The 21,129-nt window shown below is 40.2% G+C and overlaps 1 protein-coding gene across 1 annotated transcript in view; it reads right to left on the reverse strand.

Annotated features, from left to right (window-relative positions):
- Window positions 1-17,111, reverse strand: part of CDK14 (cyclin dependent kinase 14) — a 544,514-nt gene extending 527,403 nt beyond the window's left edge. Inside the window, exons 1-2 of the mRNA XM_040644288.1 lie at window positions 16,869-17,111; window positions 10,300-10,331 (exon numbers count right to left, since the gene is read on the reverse strand). Coding sequence (XP_040500222.1) covers window positions 10,300-10,331; window positions 16,869-16,959 — 123 coding nt within the window. The 5' untranslated portion in view covers window positions 16,960-17,111. The remainder of the gene's footprint in view (window positions 1-10,299; window positions 10,332-16,868) is intronic.
- Window positions 17,112-21,129: the final 4,018 nt, after the last annotated feature.

Here is a 21,129-nt window from a genome sequence, read left to right on the forward strand (position 1 = left end):
TCAGATGTTTCCCCCATACGGGGATACATAGGTTTTACAAAGCTGAGATCCTACTCTCTGTATAATAGTTGTTTTCACTCAACGTTGTAAGTTCTATTTTATGCTTTTTAATATTTAAGAAATTGTCTGCAATGAGCAAAATTATTTTCTTAAAAACAACTATTAAAATTATTCAGTGAAAAATATGTAATTGTGATAAGAAGGAAAAATTCTGAACCTGAAAAAAAAAGTCCAGGGTGAGTTCAACATGCCCGTATCACCTAAAAATATATTCAAGTGGAGGGAAATGTATGTATATAAATGTATATATAAAAAATATTATAAGGAAAATAAAGGAAATGTTGTAGATGCTAAAAGTGAATCATCCAAAATTGTGGTCATCCAATTAATGTCATTAATATGGGCTTTAAGATTTTTATCTTCTAATAACTGTATAGAAATTAATGTAAGGGCAAACTAGTGTATCCTGCAAAGTATATATTTATTTATTTCTTCCTTTTATGACTAAAGCACCTTTTTGTTGCACATGTAACACATCATTTAGATAAAGTAATGCAAACCTCTTGGGGAAAGTTCTGATCTCAATTAGGGCATCTGGGGACACACCATATGTTACCAGGCCTTTTGCACACCTGAACCCCAATATCTAATGACCCAAGGATGCTCATTTATAAAATTAAATAGTCTGTCTTTTAAGAAAAGAGAATCAAGCACTGCAGAACATTCTCCATCATTTCACTCGAAGGTGATATAAAGAGAACCACACAACTAAAGATTTAAATAAAGGAACACCTATAACACAAAAGAAATTGTAATTCATGCTTTGAATGACAATTACTAACACAATTTTATCTCATCAATCTTATCTCTTCTTTCTCTTCATCTTTAACTTTATAATTTTCATTTAAACTGAAAAAATAACTGTAAGTTATTCCTATTCATTTTTAGCTGTTGTAGAATAATGTCTACTTTGCCCCTTCCTTGTTAAAAAATTCTTGATCACCGTCTTAGTTTTCTTTTGGCTAAAATATCTAGAAAACTGAGAGATGAAGAAATACACAATCGCAGAACTAGACTATATTTTCTGAGCCAAAAATCAGGAATGCATGATCTGAAATCAAGAGCTCTTCGAAAAAATGCAGACCGCACGTGACTATATTAATGTCCATCTTCAATTCCTTTCTAATAGTTCAACAACAGATATTCAGAAAAGTGGCTCTCAATCATTTTCATCATCTGAACACACCTGTGGGATATGACACACTCCTGGCTAACTGCAGCAATGGTATTCTCAAAGTGTGTGATTTTGGTAGGGGTAGGGAAATCTTTAGGAAGCATTTAGAAACTCACCCTCCACACTCATCACTCTTTTATAGAGCTGGTGCAATCTCCTTTTTTCAAAATACTTTAACATAGAACAAATAATGCTCTGAAGTAACTAAGTTATAGTCCTAGCCCAGCTTTAAGGCAAGGAACAGCCTAGAGGAACAGACTAGTTTGTATCCACCAAGACAAATGTCATGGGTGATAACTTCATACTTGGCACATTCCCCGTGGGCAAACTCTGGAATATGCCAAATTCCTGGTACGGTAACCACAACTCGGCCCCTTTCTTTCCCACTCAAAAAAATACATCAAAAAACAATTGAGAGACTGACATCAATCTGCTCTACATTTTTTTTAAAGGAAATTATTTGCATACTTCATCATTTCAGCTGATAAGAACATGGAGTTGTAACAATGTGTTTGAGGTTGGCTAGACTGGCGTGCTAATTCCCATACACTGAATATGAAGATACCTTCTACACATCACACTTTACAGACATCTCACATAAGAGTATACATAGATTGAGAAACATAAATAAGCACATGGAATTGGTGACTCCAAGACTCTGTTCAATTCCAAGTCTCTTTCAATACTTACGAGTGTGATTTACAAGGTTAGAAAAATGTGTATCAGGGAAAAGTCAAGTACTCTATCTGACAAGATTTAAGCTGAGTATACATGTTAAAACAATTTTTTCTACTTTAATCGCAAAAACCTTTAAAAAATTGTGGTCCGCACATTCCTTACTCTTGCATGTAACATTTAATATCATGGGATTTAGAATTTAGAGTCACTATTTGGAAAGACTTACACACACAAAAAAAGTACTTATCACATAATTTAAAAATTAAGCACATAATATTGCACAAGACACTGTAGTACAGACTACTGACATATTTTCAGATCATTAAAAAAAAATTTTTTTAAAGAAAATCCCCAGACGCATATGCTAGAAAGAAAGAAAGAAAGAAAGAAAGAAAGAAAGAAAGAAAGAAAGAAAGAAAGAAAGAGGTAGAGGGAGGACGGAAGGAAGGAGTCAAGGAGGGAGGGAAAAGAAAAGAAAGAAAATTTAAAAACTAAACTAAACCAACTTTATATACGGACAATAAAACAGATTCAGAAGGAAAAACTGAGTATTCCTTCAATTAGTGTCTTTACATAGTGAAAGAACTTCAAAAAACCTCACATTGATGCATCCTGGAGGAATCAAGCTTGCAAAATGGAAAGCAATTTTCTGGTTCCAATTTTTTGTAATTGTGCCTTTTGTAAATTTTATGACAAAAAACAGAGTTAAGTGTGTTTTAGACTACGAAAAAAAAAAATTAGTAAGTGTATCTCTCAGAGAAGGACCACTTAGAAAGGTATGTCTGTCACACTGACCTAAAGGTCAGCACACGCCTGATCAAGTACGAAATGATTCCAGTCCTCTGAAAACCTTAACCCCCTGGCCTAGCTGATTTCAATTATCATTATGGTGCCTAGAGTAAGGAAGAGGCCATCTCAAATGCAACCAAGCAATATAAGGATTCGTAGATTATAAATCACTGGCTCAAATTTCAGTGAGGAGGAAAATGGGTATAACACACTTCTTGTAGCTGGGCCCATTTTGTTCTTATTGAAGAATACCATAAGTACTTAAGTTGTATTAAAAACACTCCCTACACCAAAGGTCAGCTCTCTACAAAAGAATTCAAACATGAAAATCAAAGCACACACGATAAGGGAGCACCAACCACCCAGGAGAGACCTCTCACAGGTTAACGGGACTGCCGCCAGGATGCACAGAGCTCATGAAGAGAAACAGGACCCTACTCATGCTTTCAACTTCTGTAACATTCTAACTTTTGGGAGTTAAGAATATGGAAGTGACTAATTCTCCCAAATGTCATACATTTTACATTTTGTGACATGTACTTCCTCTCTGAATTTTTACAGCACTACCCAGACATTCTAGCCACTGTCTGGGACTAGACATAATTATTGTAATTATGTCTACCATAATTAGGGAGATAGTAAATGTGATCAAACATTTATAGAAAGGAAAAACTAAAGCACAGAATGTTTCGAGAATCCAAAAATTTCAACTAAGTTCAATGACAGAATTAAGGAGGAAGTGAGGCTCTCTTTCAGCCACCTGAAATGTTGCATTTGAAAAATGACTACATATCAGGTTAGTGGCAAAATCAGAGAATAGTCTGTAAATTTCTAGACTTCTTGCATGGGACAGGTTCCAGGGATATCACACATAACCACGGTGAAAACAAAACCGGATATAAAGTAATGTAAAATCTTACTACAAAGAGAGTGAGACTGAATCTCTGCCCAGGTTCAACATTCCAAGATGACAGGAGCTGGCCAACAGGCACATGCCAGCGGGCTTCAATTCTGTGAGACTTACTAGCTGAGTCAGGTTCAGAGCATATCCGGAGGCTTACATAAAACAGACATCAATAAACATTTGCTGCACAAATCTTTGAATCAGGAAGCATCATGACAAGAACGACATCTGGGGAAGGGTGGAGTAGAGGAGGGAGAGATGGAACAGTGAGATCAATTAAGAGGTTACTGGGATAAAAAAGGTAAAAATGATAAAGTCCTAGTGGCAGCTGGAATGATAATGAAAGCATTAAAATAAGAGATGACCAATGAGGGTGGAAAGGTGGGCAAGAGACAGATCATGGAAGGCCTTGAACGTCAAGTTAAGAGTCTGAACTTGAACCTGCAGCTGAGAGGAAGCTTTTAAAGTATTAAGCTAGAGAAAACCATGATTTGCATTTCAGATCTGTAATAGTGTTGGAAGAGGAGGCAAGTGTAGGCCGGGAAGCCGGTGAGATGCTGCTTCTGCCCTGGGAAATCACTGATATGGGAAAGAGAAAATGCACAGGTTTTGGAATATTTTATGTGCTGAGACTGACGTGATGAGGAGACACAGGCAGAAACATCTAATCTCTGCATGTGGAGTTCAGAGCAGAAAGCAAGGTCAGCCACACTCATGTAAGTATAATAAGGGAGTAGCCAAAAGCAAGGGATGGACGGACTCCTCGGGGAGTGCGTGAAAAAAAATGAACACAGTGGACACAGGGCTTCTGCTGCCACCGAAGACATGGGGAAGACCTGCCCGCGCTCAGAGCCTTGGCTGAAACACCTGTACAAAGGAAGAGATGGGATAAGAAAGGAGAAATAGATAAGGAAAGAATCAATTACACAAGCTTCTGGAGTGAAATCAGGGAAAGGAATGAAGAGGGAAGGAGGAGGAACTAGCCTAGGACAGGCGAAAAGTCACATCCTCCTCAAGACTAGACAAAGGGAAGTAAAATGGAAGCAAATGAAAGTACCCGTATGGGCAAGGTGCTGACATCTAAGAGTTCTAAGGAGTTGGGGGGTGCAACGGGTTGGATTGTGTCCACCAGCAATTCTTATGTTGACCTCTTAACCACTCCCCCCCACCCCGCGCCTCTGCATGTGATCTTAGTTGTAAATAGGGTCAGTGCAGATGTCATTCACTAAATTAAGACCAGGTCATGCTGGAGTCGGGTGGGCCTCTAATTCAATATGACTGGTGTCTTTATATTTTTTCTTTTTTTTTTTAACTTAAATTCAATTAATGACTATATAATGTATTACTGGTTTCAGAGGTAGAGGTCAGTGATTCATCAGTCTTACGTAACACCCAGTGCTCATTACATCACGTGCCCTCCTGAATGAACTAGTGTCTTTATAAAAACGGGAAAGTTGGATCCACAGACACTCATTAAGGGAAGGTGATGTGAAGACACATAGGGCAAAGAAGGCCACCTACAAATGAAGGAAAGAGGCCTGGGACATATCCTTCGGTCAAAGCCTTCGGAAGGAACCGACCCAGCCCATGCTTTGATTTCAGACTTCTGATCTTCGGAACTGTGAGACAATTCACTTCTGTTGTTCAAGCCACTCAGTTTGTGGTACTTTTCTATGGCAAGTCTAGCAAACTAATACAGAGGGAAAGTCATCTCCTGAAGGAAGGAGGGGTGGAGCAGGGTAACTAGAAGGTTTGAGGGACGTGGAAAGGTTTCAGCAGGAAACAGGCCAGCCACACAGTGCAAGACTGTGCACAGCTGCCTCGGGGTTCCAGCTAAGGCCGGAGACGAAATTTATTTACAGAGTGATTTCCTCAAGCAGCTCTTGGCAGCCACTGGGTAAGAGAGGAAAAGATGCCAGGTCAGAATCGAGGGCTGGCAGAGTAGATTACTAGCAAAGTACAAAGGGAAATGGCCATCGAGGATACTGGCAAGGGAGTGATGTACCATGAGCCATGAGCAAACCAAGAAGGAAACAGAGAAGGGGGTGGGTTGCAGGCTGAAGAATGGGATAGGGTAGGTGGAGAAGGGGTCATGTGGAAACAGGGAGCCAGCAAAGAAGAGACAGGAGTGCAGCAGGAGTGAGGAAGCCAACAGGGACTTCCTTTCCACAAGAAAGTCAGGGAAGTCAAAAGCCCGACGGTTATATACAATCTATACGTTATTCACAGACTCTGAGGCCTGAGGTGGTAAGAGTAGTTAGGTGGTGAAAAAACTGCAACAGCTCCCACCATCCCGCAATGCATGGAAAATAATGGCCAGGGGTCTCCCCAAATCATATTTGTACCTGATTCCTAGAATCTGGTTCTCAGAAAAATCACTGCTGTATTTCTATCTTCTCCGGTATTACCAGTGTATCTTTATACAAAATTACAAAGAGGGGCTTGGACCAGATCAATGCATACTACCCCCATGGATCACACAAAATTATTATATTAAGCAGAGACGAAGCAAGTTAACCAATAAAAATGTACTTGAGGAAGTTACAGATCAGACGTAAAAATGTTAAGACATTTCCGATGCTCTGGACACATCTCCTTAGGGTACAAAAAATAAAATAGCTGGAAAATGCCAAAACGTGTTGGCAGCCCCTTCAACTTTGCAAACATGGAACAACTGACCAGAGCACGGAATAATTAGAAAATTTGTAAATGACCATTCAATTTTTTCCAAACAAATAAGTGCTTAATTATCCGGATTATATATGATAAACAAACAAAACTCTTTGCATTTCAAAGGTTTATTTCAATCACTAGAATTTTTGTATGTCTCACTAAAGAGCCAAGCACAGTCAACACTTTGTTCTGGCAATTCATCGTAGCTAAAATAACAAAGGCATGAAGCAGAACAAAAACTACACAATCTAACCTTTTTAATTTACACACAAGAACAATTCATAAATTGTTGTGGCTTTAGACATTTCCAACTCTTTCTATGCATGTACATTTATACTTACTCAGAAGTTTTTACTTCCAAAGTTTGAAAAGTTTTATGCGGAGTACTTTTACATTGGAGATTAACTGTGTTTTCTGACCTTTTACATTTTAGGTCTCATTTTAAAACAAATCACTAAATAAAAAAATAAGATTCAAAACCTTCCTTGAAGTCATAGTATAGTACTGTTCACTGGCACAAGGAAAATAGGACCACTCAGGGGACATGGCCTATGACATCCACTTGGGACAAAAAGGTGAGAAAGAATTCAGAAAGTTCTGCAACTTTATAAAAGGATATGAGGATATCCTTATAAATGGTTAATCTATCCACATCAAATATACAGATTAAATCTATAACATAAAATGCTTCCTATTTTAATCAGGGCCCAGATACACAATGAATGAAGGGCAAAATGATGGTCCTCTCCCCAAATATGATGGGCTTCAACAAAATTCCCTAATCCAACAAAATTGCCTATTGTAAACATCCCTCCATACTTAACCTCCCAAGTGCCTCATTCTCTCTCCACAACAAGCATTAGCACACCATTTCTGAATATAATTCCAGGGTGCATATAAAAATTAGCACTCACGGTACTTCAGCCTATTTAAGAATGAATGAATAGGTCTTTCAAATAGGTCCACATCTCTTTTTCTCCTCTGTTCAAGGTCAAACATTTACACACACCCTAGAGAAATCCTCTAGCAATCAGGCAGTAGCATCTAAACTCTAGCCTCGAGGTCAGGAGTCCTCTGCCTCATAAATACTAAGTAAGAAGAGAGTTGCCACACCTTGATACATATCTAAGAAGGTGACCCAGCCCCCACGTTCCAAGAGTCAAATCTTACCTGAATTCCAACAGACTACAAGAGGAAAAGACGACAACCAAGAAATGAGTTCAAGAAAACTTCTAACACTGTAGTCTAAAGACAGTCACAGAACAACTTGGTGACTTCCTATTTATTTAATCACAGACCCAGTGCTCTTTTCTGATCTTAGTAAAACTGTAAGTTCGTTTTGATTGCTATGTAAGATCTTATCCTACATTTAACGATAGAAAGCAACTTGAAGATCACCGTCTACCTGACTGGTTTTACAAATGAGAAACCTGAATGAATGGGTAGAAACTGGCAAAGGAGAATCCACACTGTCTGACATTCGGTTCAACACTCTCTCTCCTTATTAGCAACAGATATTTACTTATAGTCAACAGATATTTATTGAATGTTAACCATGCGCAAGACACCTGAGGATTACAAAGCTGAATGCAGTCATCCTCTCAAGGAAGGAATCCAGAAAGTGGTGGGTTTCAGACAATACTTTCATAGTTTTAACAGGTGATGATTTACATATGAAATTTTAGAGAAGTATCTGAAAGTAACTCTCCTTATAGCTCTAATTCTTAATTTTGAACTAAGTCTTCCCTTCCTCCTTATAGCCCTTCCAAATACAGGAGATGTCATGGTAAGAACATCAGTAAAGACATGATGATGATCATGGCGGCGATGACATACACAAGGACAATGACAATACCACTACGAGACACTTACTATGTGCCCATCACTATTCTGTAACCTTTATATAGGTAGCTTATTTAATCTTCACAATGACCTTAGGAGGGAAATAAGTATCTCTAATTGATAAAAGGTTTGGGAAAAGTTAAGTCAATTGCCCTTGAAAGGGTAGTCTAGTCGAGTTCGGGTTTACAGCCAAGCATGCCTTTACTACTACTGTCTCCTAAGTGTCTGACCCCGGCACTTCCCATAATTAACTGGAAATTCCCTGGCCCCTCTGGACCTCAATTTCTTCATTAGTGAAACGATGAAGTTGGCCACGTGATTTCCAACATCTCTTCCAGGTGTACCATTCCGAGATTTACTAATTTGAGCTTTTTATCCAATCTCTTGTGGTGCAGAGGAAGGAAAACACTTTGTAAAAGCTACGGATAATTCTGCCCCAAATTACAAAATCCAGACCTTTGTGCAGAGGTTTCCGGGTAAAGGAGGGTGGGTTGTTATGGGCTTGATATATCCTTAACTTTCATCTAGGTTCCAGCCTCAGATTTTTTTGAAAGCAAATCTCACAGCCACATGACAAAATAACATGTAATCATTAACAATGGCATTTAAACTAAACAGGAGGTTTTTCAAATCCCTAATAATGATTAGGAGTCCTCTGTAAAAACATGGGAAAATACCACGTTATTGGTTACAAGAAAAAAATCAGGATGTAATATATGGCTTATGTTTTTCTGTTTCTGAACAAGGAGAAAGAAGAAAGAAGAACATTCAACAGTGGCTGTAGCTAGATAATAGGATTGGGAGATTTTTCTTTCTCCTTTTCCTTATTTTTCTTTTTTATGTAAGCTTAAATTACCTCCCTAATTAGAGGGGAGACTTTTCTTTACAAAGAGGAAAAGGTGTCCAATATTCTCACATAGATTTCTTCTGAGAAGAAAACACTCTCCTAAAAACATCTCAGTAACACCGCAGACATTCCAGAAATACAGGTTTAGAGGAGAACATCATTATTACCTACTATAGATAGGGAAGAAAATAGTCCTCTATTGCTTCAGGTCTAAAATAACTAAGTTTTACAGGATGTTTCAGGACTATTGCTAGGGGAAGTTGTTCTGGAGTCCAGGGACACGTAGCTCCAGAGAGCTGGGCCCCAGGAAAAAAAGAACAGGTGCAATAGATGAAGCAGCGGACCATGAGAGCCAAACGGCACTGGCCGCATCCAGAAATCCCGATGGGGGCAGGTTCTCCCTGAGTGGTCCTGCCCTGCACTACGGCCAACCACATGGTCAAGGAGACTTTCCATGAGTACAAATGTCCTCACTTCTCTGAAGCATTACAGCAGAGGGACAACAGGTACCATATTTCATGGAATCGGCAACTGTTAAACAACCACCACCAAACTAATCTATGCTCCATTAGGCTGCAGGATAAGCACATTGCGTGTATACCTCTGTGTTCACATATAAACTCCCAATATATATACACACGTGGCCCAGTTTACAACACAGATCAATAACTGTGGCTTTGGATGGTGACAATGAAACACTTTATAGCACTCTTGAGAATATTGTACAAACACATTGTGTCTCTGGTGATTCCCACTGATACTACACAAAACTCAGGAAAGAATACAATTTAAAAATCACTTTCAGAATGCTATTAATTACACAGGAACCCTGGGCCTTACTGGAACAGACTTTTTTTGCTACTTTGTAGCAAGTAGATAAAGGCAGATCTGATACACAAAGAATAGAAAAACTGGAACAGGAAAAGTCAGCTTCTCCTTTGGGAGTCTGACAGACAATATGTGGCGTCAACATCACATCACACCATGATTCAGAGGAGGGCTGCAGGGAGCCACGATGCCCAACTCCCCAACAACTCCAGACTTGCTCTAAGCACCCACCTCACATTGGGCTTCGCCAGCTCCACCACCATTAAGAAGGCAGCAATACAAAGGCCTGTGGGTATCTTTTATTCATTGAAAAGGACATATTTCTGTTGATTGCTACCAAAACTCATTCGAATGATTACTTAAAACTGAAAATAATATAATGTAACTAGAGAGATCTCTTTTTCTTTTTAAGGCATTTTTTTCCTAAGTGCGAAGTTGGCACCTATTAACTGTACCTGGCAGTAATTAAATACATCTAACATTAGATAAAGAAATTTAACCTACCTCATCAAAGGTGGTGTCGTCTTTCTTCAAAGCTATAAAATAAAAAGGGAAGGGAAACAGTTATTGTGAAACATCTCAAAGAGACTAAGCATCTAAGTTCTAGAAAACAGAAAGAAAACAAAGCAGTATGGTGTTTTCATTTCAGAAAGTAAAATTGTACCCCAACCTGAATAACAATGTTATGATACAAATAGGAAAGCTGCAAATGAGACAGAGAATTGCACAGCATGCATCTTTGTGAAACACTTTCATAAATATGTAAATCGACCATCCTCCCAAATATGGAAAAGAAGTATGCATATCTTTCCCCTATCTCTTCTTTAGTAAGAAAATGTTTTAATGGAAGTATGAAAGCATCAAAAAGTAATCTTAAAGAAATTTCCCCTTCAACTTCTGGGTTTTGAGCATATATCATTAGGCACAGTGTGTGGTCCTCCCAAACCAACTGTCAGGATGACACCCACTCTGCACAGTGCCCTGAACGAGATTTTCATGCCGAGAGAAGTTTAAATACAGCGATGAAAGACTAAGCATGTAAAATAAGCACTGCAGAGACATAATTCGAGCATTTCAACATGATCCATTCTATAACAAAGTATCACCAAAGGAAACAATACATTCAGAATATTTTATAGGAGTTAGCAAATGCTTAAAATTTATTTAAATATGCCTGGCTTCAGAACTGGAATTTTATTACTCTAAAGAGAAAGAGAAGTATTTCATGCATTGTGGGCAAACACCCTAGTTCCTTAAATCCTACTATTACTTAGAATGTTTCATATTAAGGAGAAGGCACAAAGGAGCTAATTTAGCTGAAACCACTAGTTGGAGAAATGGTTCCAATTTATAGAATTGTGCATAGGTGTTTACTGGTCTATACTAGACAGGGACAGAAGCACTTGTGTAGCTCTTACTTGGAATGCTACGTTCTGACAAAAGCAATGGAAAGCAAATTATGTTGGCAATTAAGCTCTGAGAGAAGTTACGTGCTTAAACTGAAGCTATCATTTCAGAGCTTATACTACACAGTCTAGCAATCTTGAAAAGGATATTTTTGTTTCCTACTACAGATGTGGTCGTGGAGAGTTAAGGTGGATGAGGGTAGACTGAGGGAGATAAAATGCTTCTGAAAGTTTAATTCTTAGTTTTCCTCTTTTTTGCCTAAGAAACCGATCTGTAATAAATTTCTCTACTTGCTTCATTAGACAGCAACTTCTTCTGAATGAAAAGTTAAAAGACAGCCCTTTCTCCTAGTCTCAAATCGCTTACCTTGCATTCAATTACTTACGCACATTTTATTATGCATTTGCTTTAACTTACATTAAATCTAAAATAAGCTATTTTGATAAAGCTGTACAGCCTAGATGATCCTTAATGGCTATATTTGAACTTAGAATGTAAAATTTCTAATCTAGAAGACTTTCTTTAAATATCAGCCAACCATGTTACTGAACTACTCAAACCTAAGGCATGTTCTCTCATCAACATACTTGAGTAGTGATTCCTAGATAAAATATTAGTGACCTACATAAATACAGGCAAGCTGTTCCATCTAAAAAAAAAAAAGTGTTTTTTTGGAATAAGAAATGATTCGCTCATTGATTTCAAATACAAAGTCAATCACTGTACAGCCTCATATCTAGCTCATTTAACAAAGATTAATGAAAAATTATGTGGCTGTCATGGCAAGACGCAAACCTAAAGCACCAAGCTTATAATTCACAGCACAGACTTTCCATACTTTATTTACTCTGGACGTGACAAAAGTTCCCAATTTTAGCCATGGGTTTTCTTAAGCAAAGCATCCAGTAAGAACTACAGTTGATACCATCATTTGGGTAATTGCAAACAGAATGAAGACCCTAAAGCTGAGAGAAAGCAAAAAACTAAAATATCTTTGACATCCGGATGGGACTATTTCCTTCTTGCCTCCTGGATAAAGAGGTGGGGTCTGGGGGCAGAAATAGAAGGAAGAAATAGAAGAGGAATTGCAGGTGTATTTCCTAAAATATAAGGAGCAGGGAGCTAGATTCTCTGCCCCTGCACTCTATTCTCAAGCCCAAGATACCACAGGGGAGAACATTTTAAGACTCCAAAAATCTATGGCTTCATTGAAACCCTTTATTGGTAGATTGACACCTTATACAGTTTCTTATAAATATTGAATTCTTGCCCTGAACAGCGGTTAACAGTAACAACAAAGGCCAATTAAAGATGTCTCTGCCAAATATTTATCAGGTCATTGATGAATAAACTCTGACCTAAACAAGCACACAACATCTCATTATTGATTACATTCCCTGATTGTCATTAATCATTCATGTAAATGTAAACTCACAACTGTCTTCGAAGATATCTTGGAATAGCAAGCATATTACATTTTTATGGGTTAACAAAGTGGTATATATGAAATCATTTAAGGTAATCAGATATTCTATTGAGTCCTCTGCTCAGACATCGCTTCCTCTAGAAAGCTTTCCATGATCTCACCAAGTGGTGTCCTTCCTATGTTCTCCAACAGCAAATTATGCTAATCTTCCTGGTAAAATCTGTCACTCTATATTGTCAGTGCCCATTCATTGGCCTGTATTCTCTTAAAGTCCTTGAGGACTGGTAACAGTGGCCACTGAATCTCAATGTCAGTTCAATATCTAGTATATATGAGGTACTCAATTATTTGTTGACTTAATGAGTCCTACCTCAATAGCAAAACCACAGCCTCTTACATTTTGAGACACACTAAAATTTTGGCATATGAAAACCATATACAATTTTCTCTTATGAAAGGATCACAGATATAAATTCCATTTCATAGTTTGCAAATTTAAATCTTCTGAAACTACATGGGCAGAGAACATGGTACCATATTTAAATTCTGTGCTTGAACTTTTACCCTTAAGAATGGACCTATCAAATGACAGCTGGACCCCAATTACACACTTACAGCACAAGGTAACAAACCCCAAAATTCAGTGTAACCATAGCCTCTTCCTTTCCTTCAGTTCTCTCACAAGCTACATCTTTTAAAGAAATGGTATACGTGGGGTTCATCTCCCATATCACAGAGCATAAACTTCCTTTCTCTACAAGTTAATTCACGTAAGTGTGGAAAAATGCATTCAAATGAATATGAAGACATGCCAGTTTGACTTTAATCTTACATCAGATATTACAGAAAGTGTTCCTCCTCCTGGGCTATCATTCAAAAATTTAAAAAAGGAAAGAAAAGAGGAAAAGGATTTTAATATAAACTTTTTAACAACTAAGTTCCCATTTGTTGTTTTTTATGCTAACCACAAAAAAAAAAAAGGCAACTACAGTAGTTCCTAAATAAGTGAACTCACTGATACTATTTAGCAGAAAACGATAAACACTCACCACTGAAATCAGTGGATGACTTTGAAATTCAATTATACCCATCTTATAAAAGAACTGTAACTGTGTTATAGCCACTCTCTGGCAGATGTCATAAATTAGAGTGCTATGGCTTGAAAGTGAATGTGTTGTATTAGACCTTACACAATATAGTAATCTCAGATCAGCTGTATTTGGGATGGGTGGTGACAAAGTTGACATGATCATTCATGTGTGAATAAATTAAACATTAGCGTTATTAGTTTTATATAGTCAAAATTGTTAATAAACACTGACTATCACATACTTTCAAAAGTTGTCCTCATTTTCTATAGATGATTCACTTCTCATGGCTAAACAATGATACTTTATATTTTGCCATATTAACAAGCTACACTTTTGAATCATACCATAAAAGCAAAATAAAGTCAGTATGTTTATTTCAAAAGCCATCATAGACCGGTTACAGGGAATAAATATATTGAGATGTTGGATTATTTAACAAGAATAAACCGTTCACTCTTTGATCTCCTCATGAAGTACCAATGAACACAAGAGGAAGATGGGGGATAAACAGAGAAATGGGAAGGAAGAAAAACAGCCCCCAGTACTTTCTTCACATGTAACAGATACTGCACTAGGTATTTTATGTACCCTACCTGATTTAATCTCCACAACAACCTTGAGAAAATTTACATATGTGGACTCTGGAGTTTAGAGATATTCTGCTAGTTGCCCAAGGCACGCAGCAAGCTGGAAAAACAGGGTTCGAACCCAGACCAGACTAACTCCAAAACCCATCCTGTTTTTATACTGTAAAGTCAGTAGCCACTTCTTCCCCTCACTTCTCTTGCTTCCCACCTAGAAGATCAGTTATGTCAATATGATGTAACTACCAATAATGATAATAACACATCATGAACATATCTTGAGTCTGCACTACATACCACACAGGACACTATATGTGTTATTTCACTAAGTGCCAATAACAAAACTGAGTTGTACGTGAAAAACTGAAGCTCAGAAGTTGAGGGACCTGTCCAAGGTCACATAGGCTACAAGTGGCAAGATGGGAAATCCCCAGGGGTCTGACACACACAGCCCACACCCTTAGTCTATGTACCATGTAATTCCATACAGAGTAAAAACTCCATTCAATAGCCTGAAGCACCTGAAAATCTTTATATAATCAAATTGATTTTATTGCTTTTTAATTTTGCAAATAAAACATTAAGAAAATACACAGATAACAACGATTCACTTTTCTGTAATCCCATTTCCAATGTATGTCTTGGGTTTGCTATACAAGCATAACCACATAAAACCTCTTTATCTCCTTTTACAGTACTCCAGAATGAGAGTTACTATTCAGAATCATGATCCTCCATCAATACAAGAAATAATCAGTTATGCCCACTGCACTGTACTGTTTCTGAAAGGGAGGAAGTAAAATCTACTAGATCTTAAAAGATATTTTAACAAGTGTTGGAATCAAAAAGAGTTTCACGTTACTAAATCTCAGTAAGCTAGAAAATCCAATTAACTGTAATACCCTATTTGCCAGCATTGTAGTTAATCCAAATTTTACTGATTGTTGATCAAAATCTTGAAATTGCTTAAACATAAGGAATTTTTGTATTATTGTCCTTGGTTTCTTACTGAGATTCAACGGCAATGAATTATTTAACACAAAACTGGAAGGGCTCCAACAGAGTCATTAGCATTAGTAAATATACAGTTAATGTGTTTTAGAACAAGGCTTAATGGACTCCAGAACCCGCCTCTGTGATGGTTTGGGTCCCAGCCTGAACATTCTCCTTAAAAATGCACACCAACTCAACACCTAGCCCTCTCACATTCTTCTGGGCTTCAAACTTCATTTGCATGTAGGAACTCTTCATATGCATCCCTAAGTAAAAGTGAAACTGCAAATATCCAATACATGTAATAAGCAAAACCAGGATTAAATATTGGTTTCACACCATAACTTTACAGTCATTTGGGGAGAGATTTTGTATACCAATAGGAAATTTTAAGTTAAAGACAACAAAGAAAACTAGGCTAAATTTTCATCCATATTTTCTCTTACTTGAACAAACTTTGCATATTTTAGAGTGCACTTATAAAATGATTTTTAAAGGAAGGGATGGAAGGATGACTACAATACTCATACGCACCCCAGGGGTTTATTTTAAGGAATTAAGTACCTTATGCTTAATTTCCATTAACACGTTCATTAACATGGATGACATGTTAAACAAGTGAAACAAAGGCTAGAAGGCTTCTTAGGGAATCTAAGGGGCTATTTTTAGTGCTTGTATGAATCTCTTGCTGAAAACAGTTACCTATATAAATGAAAGTTATAATGTTAGAGGAAGCAGCTACCGTCTTAAGGTTAAAAGGGGTTTTCTGTGGCCAACCCTAAAAAGCTAACAAACCCATTCCACATAATACTGTTGTCACCCTGTTACAGTCTGTGACATGGATTTATTCTTAAATGTCCTAAACATTTCTCAGTCGGTTTTTATTTGTCGATCAGTTGGTTGGTTGGCTGGTTTAAAGACAATAGCTCCGGAGCTCTAGTAAATGTAAGAAGTTCGGGAGACTTATTCCTCAATGTTCAGAGAAGTTCACAGAGCGCATTTATCTGCTGCAAGGGAAAGATTCAGAGAGCTCAAGACGGAACAGCCAAATCTCGCTTTCGAGGACCCGAAGTACCGAACAAAAGGTCCCAAGGTATCTGTCCCACTTCCCTTTAGGTTGGATGTGTTGAACAATACCAAGGCACAGCTCAACGTCTCACCAATTTCCAAAGCGAAATTACTGACTAAACACCACAGAGCAAAGTCTGCGCGCGAACAAATAACGAGTGACCTAGGCGGCCGCGCAGCCGGGTGCGCAGCGGGGTCTGGGGCGTCCCATCGCCTGTCCACCGCGGGCGCGAAAGCCCGAGCGCTAGTGGTGAGGAGACGGAACCCAAACTGTAGGCTTAGGATCATCCACAAATGAACCCCCAGATCCTGAGGAAGAGGGGTGTCTCTCCTTTCCACTGTCGCCCTCCCCCCAGGTCCGGGCACTGCTCCCTCCACCGTCCACCCGCAGCGCACCCCACGCCAGCCCCGGGCGGCCGCTGCATTGGTGGTGCCAGAAGCGCGGGGAGGAGGAGCAGGCGCCGGGGGGGACCGGCCGGGTGCCCGGGGCAGCAAGCCACTCACCAATGCGGCTGAAACTCTCCGACAAAGTTCTCCGCAACTTCTTCATCTTGCCGATCTTCTCCGCCGGCTGCGGCTCAATGAGGTCGCACATCTGGGCGACGCGGGGCTCCGGCAACTTCCCCAAACTGGTCCTGAGCGGAGCGCAGACAACGGCGAGGGCGCGCGGCAAGGAGAAGGCGGTGCCTCCTCCTTCCCTCCTCCTCCTCCACCACCACCACCACCACCACCACCACCTCCTCCTCTGGCCAGGAGGCGACGCGCTGGGCTCGGGAGGCGAGTGGCGAGCTGCAGGCTCCGCTAGGGCCTGGGCCTCGGCTGAGCGGGCGGGGGCGTTCTACGTGGTGCCGGGGGCGGCCGCCATCGCCGCCGCCGCGGTGGCCCCGCGCCGCGCTGCCGCCGCCCGGCTCATTTTCCCTCCTTTGTAACCGAGAGCGGCGCGGCCGGCGGCCGGCAGTGGTAGCGGCGCGGCCGGAGGCGGGGCGGGAACGGGCTGGGAACAAGGTGCGTGAGCCGGGGGTCGCCGAGTGCGCGGGGCACAGGCGGGGAGAAGTTCTCAGCCCCGAGTTTCGGGCACACGGGATAAAGAGCTGCGGCGCGGAGCGGCCACCCGCCCCGCCCTCAGCGCCCCTCCCGCCGCCTCCGCCCCGCCTTCCCTGGGCAAAAGACCCCAGGCGCGGGACCCCAGCGCGACCTCGGCTCCCAGGCTCGGAGTCCGCGTCGTCTTCTGGCCTCTCAGCCTGGCTCGCGCCCCCGCGGCGCCCCCTCCCGGCCGCCCCCGCGCGCCTCCCCCCGGCCCTCCCCGCCCCGCCCGCGCGCTCCAGGACCGGGGCCGGCAGCGGGCCTCGAACAGGCAGGGCTGGGAATGGGCCGCGGCTGGGGACTCTGTCTCACGCTGTGGGGAGGCCACCCAAAGGGAACGCTCTGGGTCTCAGTCATTTATCTGAGTGGTTTTCTCGTTGCCACGAACGCGTGTGAAAAGAGCGAGGAGTTGGGGGGAGGGGGTGGCCGCCACCACTGCCTCTGGGTCCGGGTGAATGGAAAGGCTTGGAGGACCATTCAGGTTTGACGGTGACTTTTTTTTCCAGTTTTGCCAGGGAGGCTGTGAAGTGAAAGATCCAAAGGGAAAAGTGAGCTCGTTTTTCAGGGGTCAAGTGCAAAGGTAGAAGCGTCAACTGTAACCCCCCAAGGCAGGGCTAGTGCTGTTTCCTTCACGCCCCTGTCGCTCTGAGTGACTGATGGGGATACAGATGTAGCTAATTTCTGATATGCACACCCAGTTCCATAATAAATAGCAAACAAGTCCTTCGTCTCTACCAGTTTTAGAATATATTTCCAAATTCGAAGACTTGGAGGTCAAAAAGATTCTGACCTCCTCTTCCCCTCCTCAAAAAATAAAATTTAAAAAGGAGGGGTTTGAGGGAGGCTTTATAAAATCCCAGAACAAACAGTTCAGGCAGCAAACGCACCTCGTCTTCATTCTATTAAAACGTGGTGCAGCGAGCGCTCCAAACGTCAGTCTCCCAGGGGAGAGAGAAGGAAGATGGGGGAGGGCCTGAATGTTGATTTGGGGCCAGCAAACTTCTTATGAATAGAAATTTAGTAATCTTGAGACATCTGGCTATGTAAGTAATAAGGGCTTGTGAGCGTGTGACAATGCTGTTTGGTTTAAAGGAAGTTTTGGGGAGTTTGTGTTTTGTTAAAAGATTTTTATCTTAAAACAAAAACTAGCCCCCTGCCTTCCTTAAATTGTGAGGTAGAACACTTCGATTTGTTCTGCTCTGCACTGAGCGCATTATAGGGTCTTGATAGATTGCTGCTGATAAAAGACAGGAAGTCAAGCCAAATGGAGAGCAAAGGAGGGTGGGGAATTCATCAAGAAAGTCAGTATGAGTTAAAATGCAAGGATGTTGGGTCCTAGTGACCATATTTAGATATTACAGACAGCACCAAGTATGTTCTCAGACAGGAAAAAGTTTGACTTTTACCACTTCCTGGGGTTAGTTAGGGAGAAAGTTAGCAGCAGCTGTTAATGAAAAGACAAAAAGCAACCAATCAAAATACTGATGGGTTCTATCTATCAGTCAACAAAGATCAAATAGTTATTATTTTAATAAATTTTGACTACAGGACCCCTGGCTGGCTCAGTCGGTGAAGCGTTTGCCTTCGGCTCAGGTCATGATCCCAGGGTCTTGGAATGGAGCCCCAGGTCAGGCTCTCTGCTCAGCGTGGAGCCTGCTTCTCCCTCCCCTCTGCCTGCCGCTTCCCCTGCTTGCGCTCTCTTTCCCTGTCAAATAAATAAATAAATCTTTTTTAAAAATTAAAAAATAAACTTTGACTACTATTTGTCTGTGGCTGTCCTATTCACTCTGACAGTGACTATTTCATACAGGTAGATACACATACAGATATAGATTCTCCACTTAACATCCCCAGTATTTAATATTTCCAACTTTTTAAAAGGTCAGCTTCTGCTTGAGTAAATCATGGTATATCCATACAAAGGTACAATAGGTAAACATTTTTTAAATGAGATAAATCAGTATTATTGATGTATAAATATGTCTAGGGTAAGTGAATAAAAAGCATATTAATCATTAACTCATTTGTGGGGGCAAAATATACTTATGTTTCTATGTACATAGAAAATTTCTCTTAAAAAAAGAACAAAGGGGCACCTGGGTAGTTCAGGGTTAAGCATCTGATTCTTGATTTCAGCTCAGGCCATGATCTCAGGGTCATGCAGGGCTCTGCACTCATCATGAAATCCCCCTTAAGAGTCTCTCTCTCCCCCTCTCCTTCTGTCCCTTCCCCCACTTGTGCACAGGCGCTCACTTTCTCTCTCTCTCTCTCTCTCTCTCAAATAAATAAAATCTTAAATAAATAAATAAATAAATAAATAAACAAGCTAAAGGAACAAAGAACTGTTAAGTGTGCATACCCAGAATAGTATGTTCCCTTTGCCCTTTATACCTTTATGTATAATTTGAATATTTTACCCAAAGAACGCATTACTTATAAATACTAATAGAAATACTAATTTAAAACATAAAAGTAATATTTACTTCATTTTTATCTACCCCACTCCAAAACTTCAGCTTTCCCACCTCCAAAAAGACTTCACCTAATCACAATAGTGTACCTAACAGGAGAGACAGTAATGGACCAAATAAACCTTGTCAAATATGAATAACCAACTTTCCATTATATGCTTAACAACTTCCTTCACTGGTTATATATTAAAATGGTTAATTTTGCAAGAAACGCATGACACAAAGAAGAAAATTTTTAACTGGATGCTTTTAAAATGTCAACACTTATAGGATTCAACTCTTTACACAGTTACTTGTTTCGCATATGTCTTCGTCCTAGATTGTAAGTTCACTGAGGGCAGGGACCCTACATACAAAAAGTACGATGTCTATTTCAGAGTGGTTGTAAATTAAATGTCAAATGAACATGGAATGTGTTGCTGCCACTGGGAAGTGATGTGTTATCCTCAGAAACAAAGATGACTACCCAGCATCTGTGTGGCATATGTGTTTTCAGTGGGAGGATGGACCTGTGCCAGTTCTCCATCCAAACCTCTGGTTCACAAGGTTATAGTTTTGGTTGGCCTGAATTAAAGGTGCAGAATCTCAACATTTGCTGCAACATGGACGGGATTGGAGGAGATAATGCTAAGTGAAATAAGTCAAGCAGAGAAAGACAATTATCATATGGTTTCACTCATTTATGGAACATAAGAAGTGGGAAGACCGGTAGGAGAAGGAAGGGAAGAATGAAGGGGGGGGTAAAGAGAAGGGGGAATGAACCATGAGAGACTATGGACTCTGGGAAACAAACTGAGGGCTTCAGAGGGAAGGGGGTAGGGGACTGGGATAGGCTGGTGGTGGGTATTAAGGTATTGCATGGTGCACTGGGTGTTATACGCAAGTAATGAATCATGGAACTTTACATCAAAAACTAGGGATGTACTGTATGGTGACTAACATAATATAATAAAAAAATTATTAAATTAAAAAAATAAATAAATAAATAAAGGTGCAGAATCTGAATATAAACAGATAAGCTTACCTAGATGCTAAACCCAGCATGGGTTGACCTTCAACGAACTCATCAATTAAAGCATGCATATGTATTAATTAGACCTTGAGTAACAGCAACAGTGGCTGGAGATGCACCACTCACAGGTTCTAGATCCAACTCTAAGTGTTGTGTGGCCTTAGATCTAAGTGATTTACCCACTTTCTTATCTATAAAA

The sequence above is a fragment of the Ursus maritimus genome, unplaced genomic scaffold, assembly GCF_017311325.1.
Source record: "Ursus maritimus isolate PB19 unplaced genomic scaffold, ASM1731132v1 scaffold_3, whole genome shotgun sequence".
Classification (NCBI taxonomy): Eukaryota; Metazoa; Chordata; class Mammalia; order Carnivora; family Ursidae; genus Ursus; species Ursus maritimus.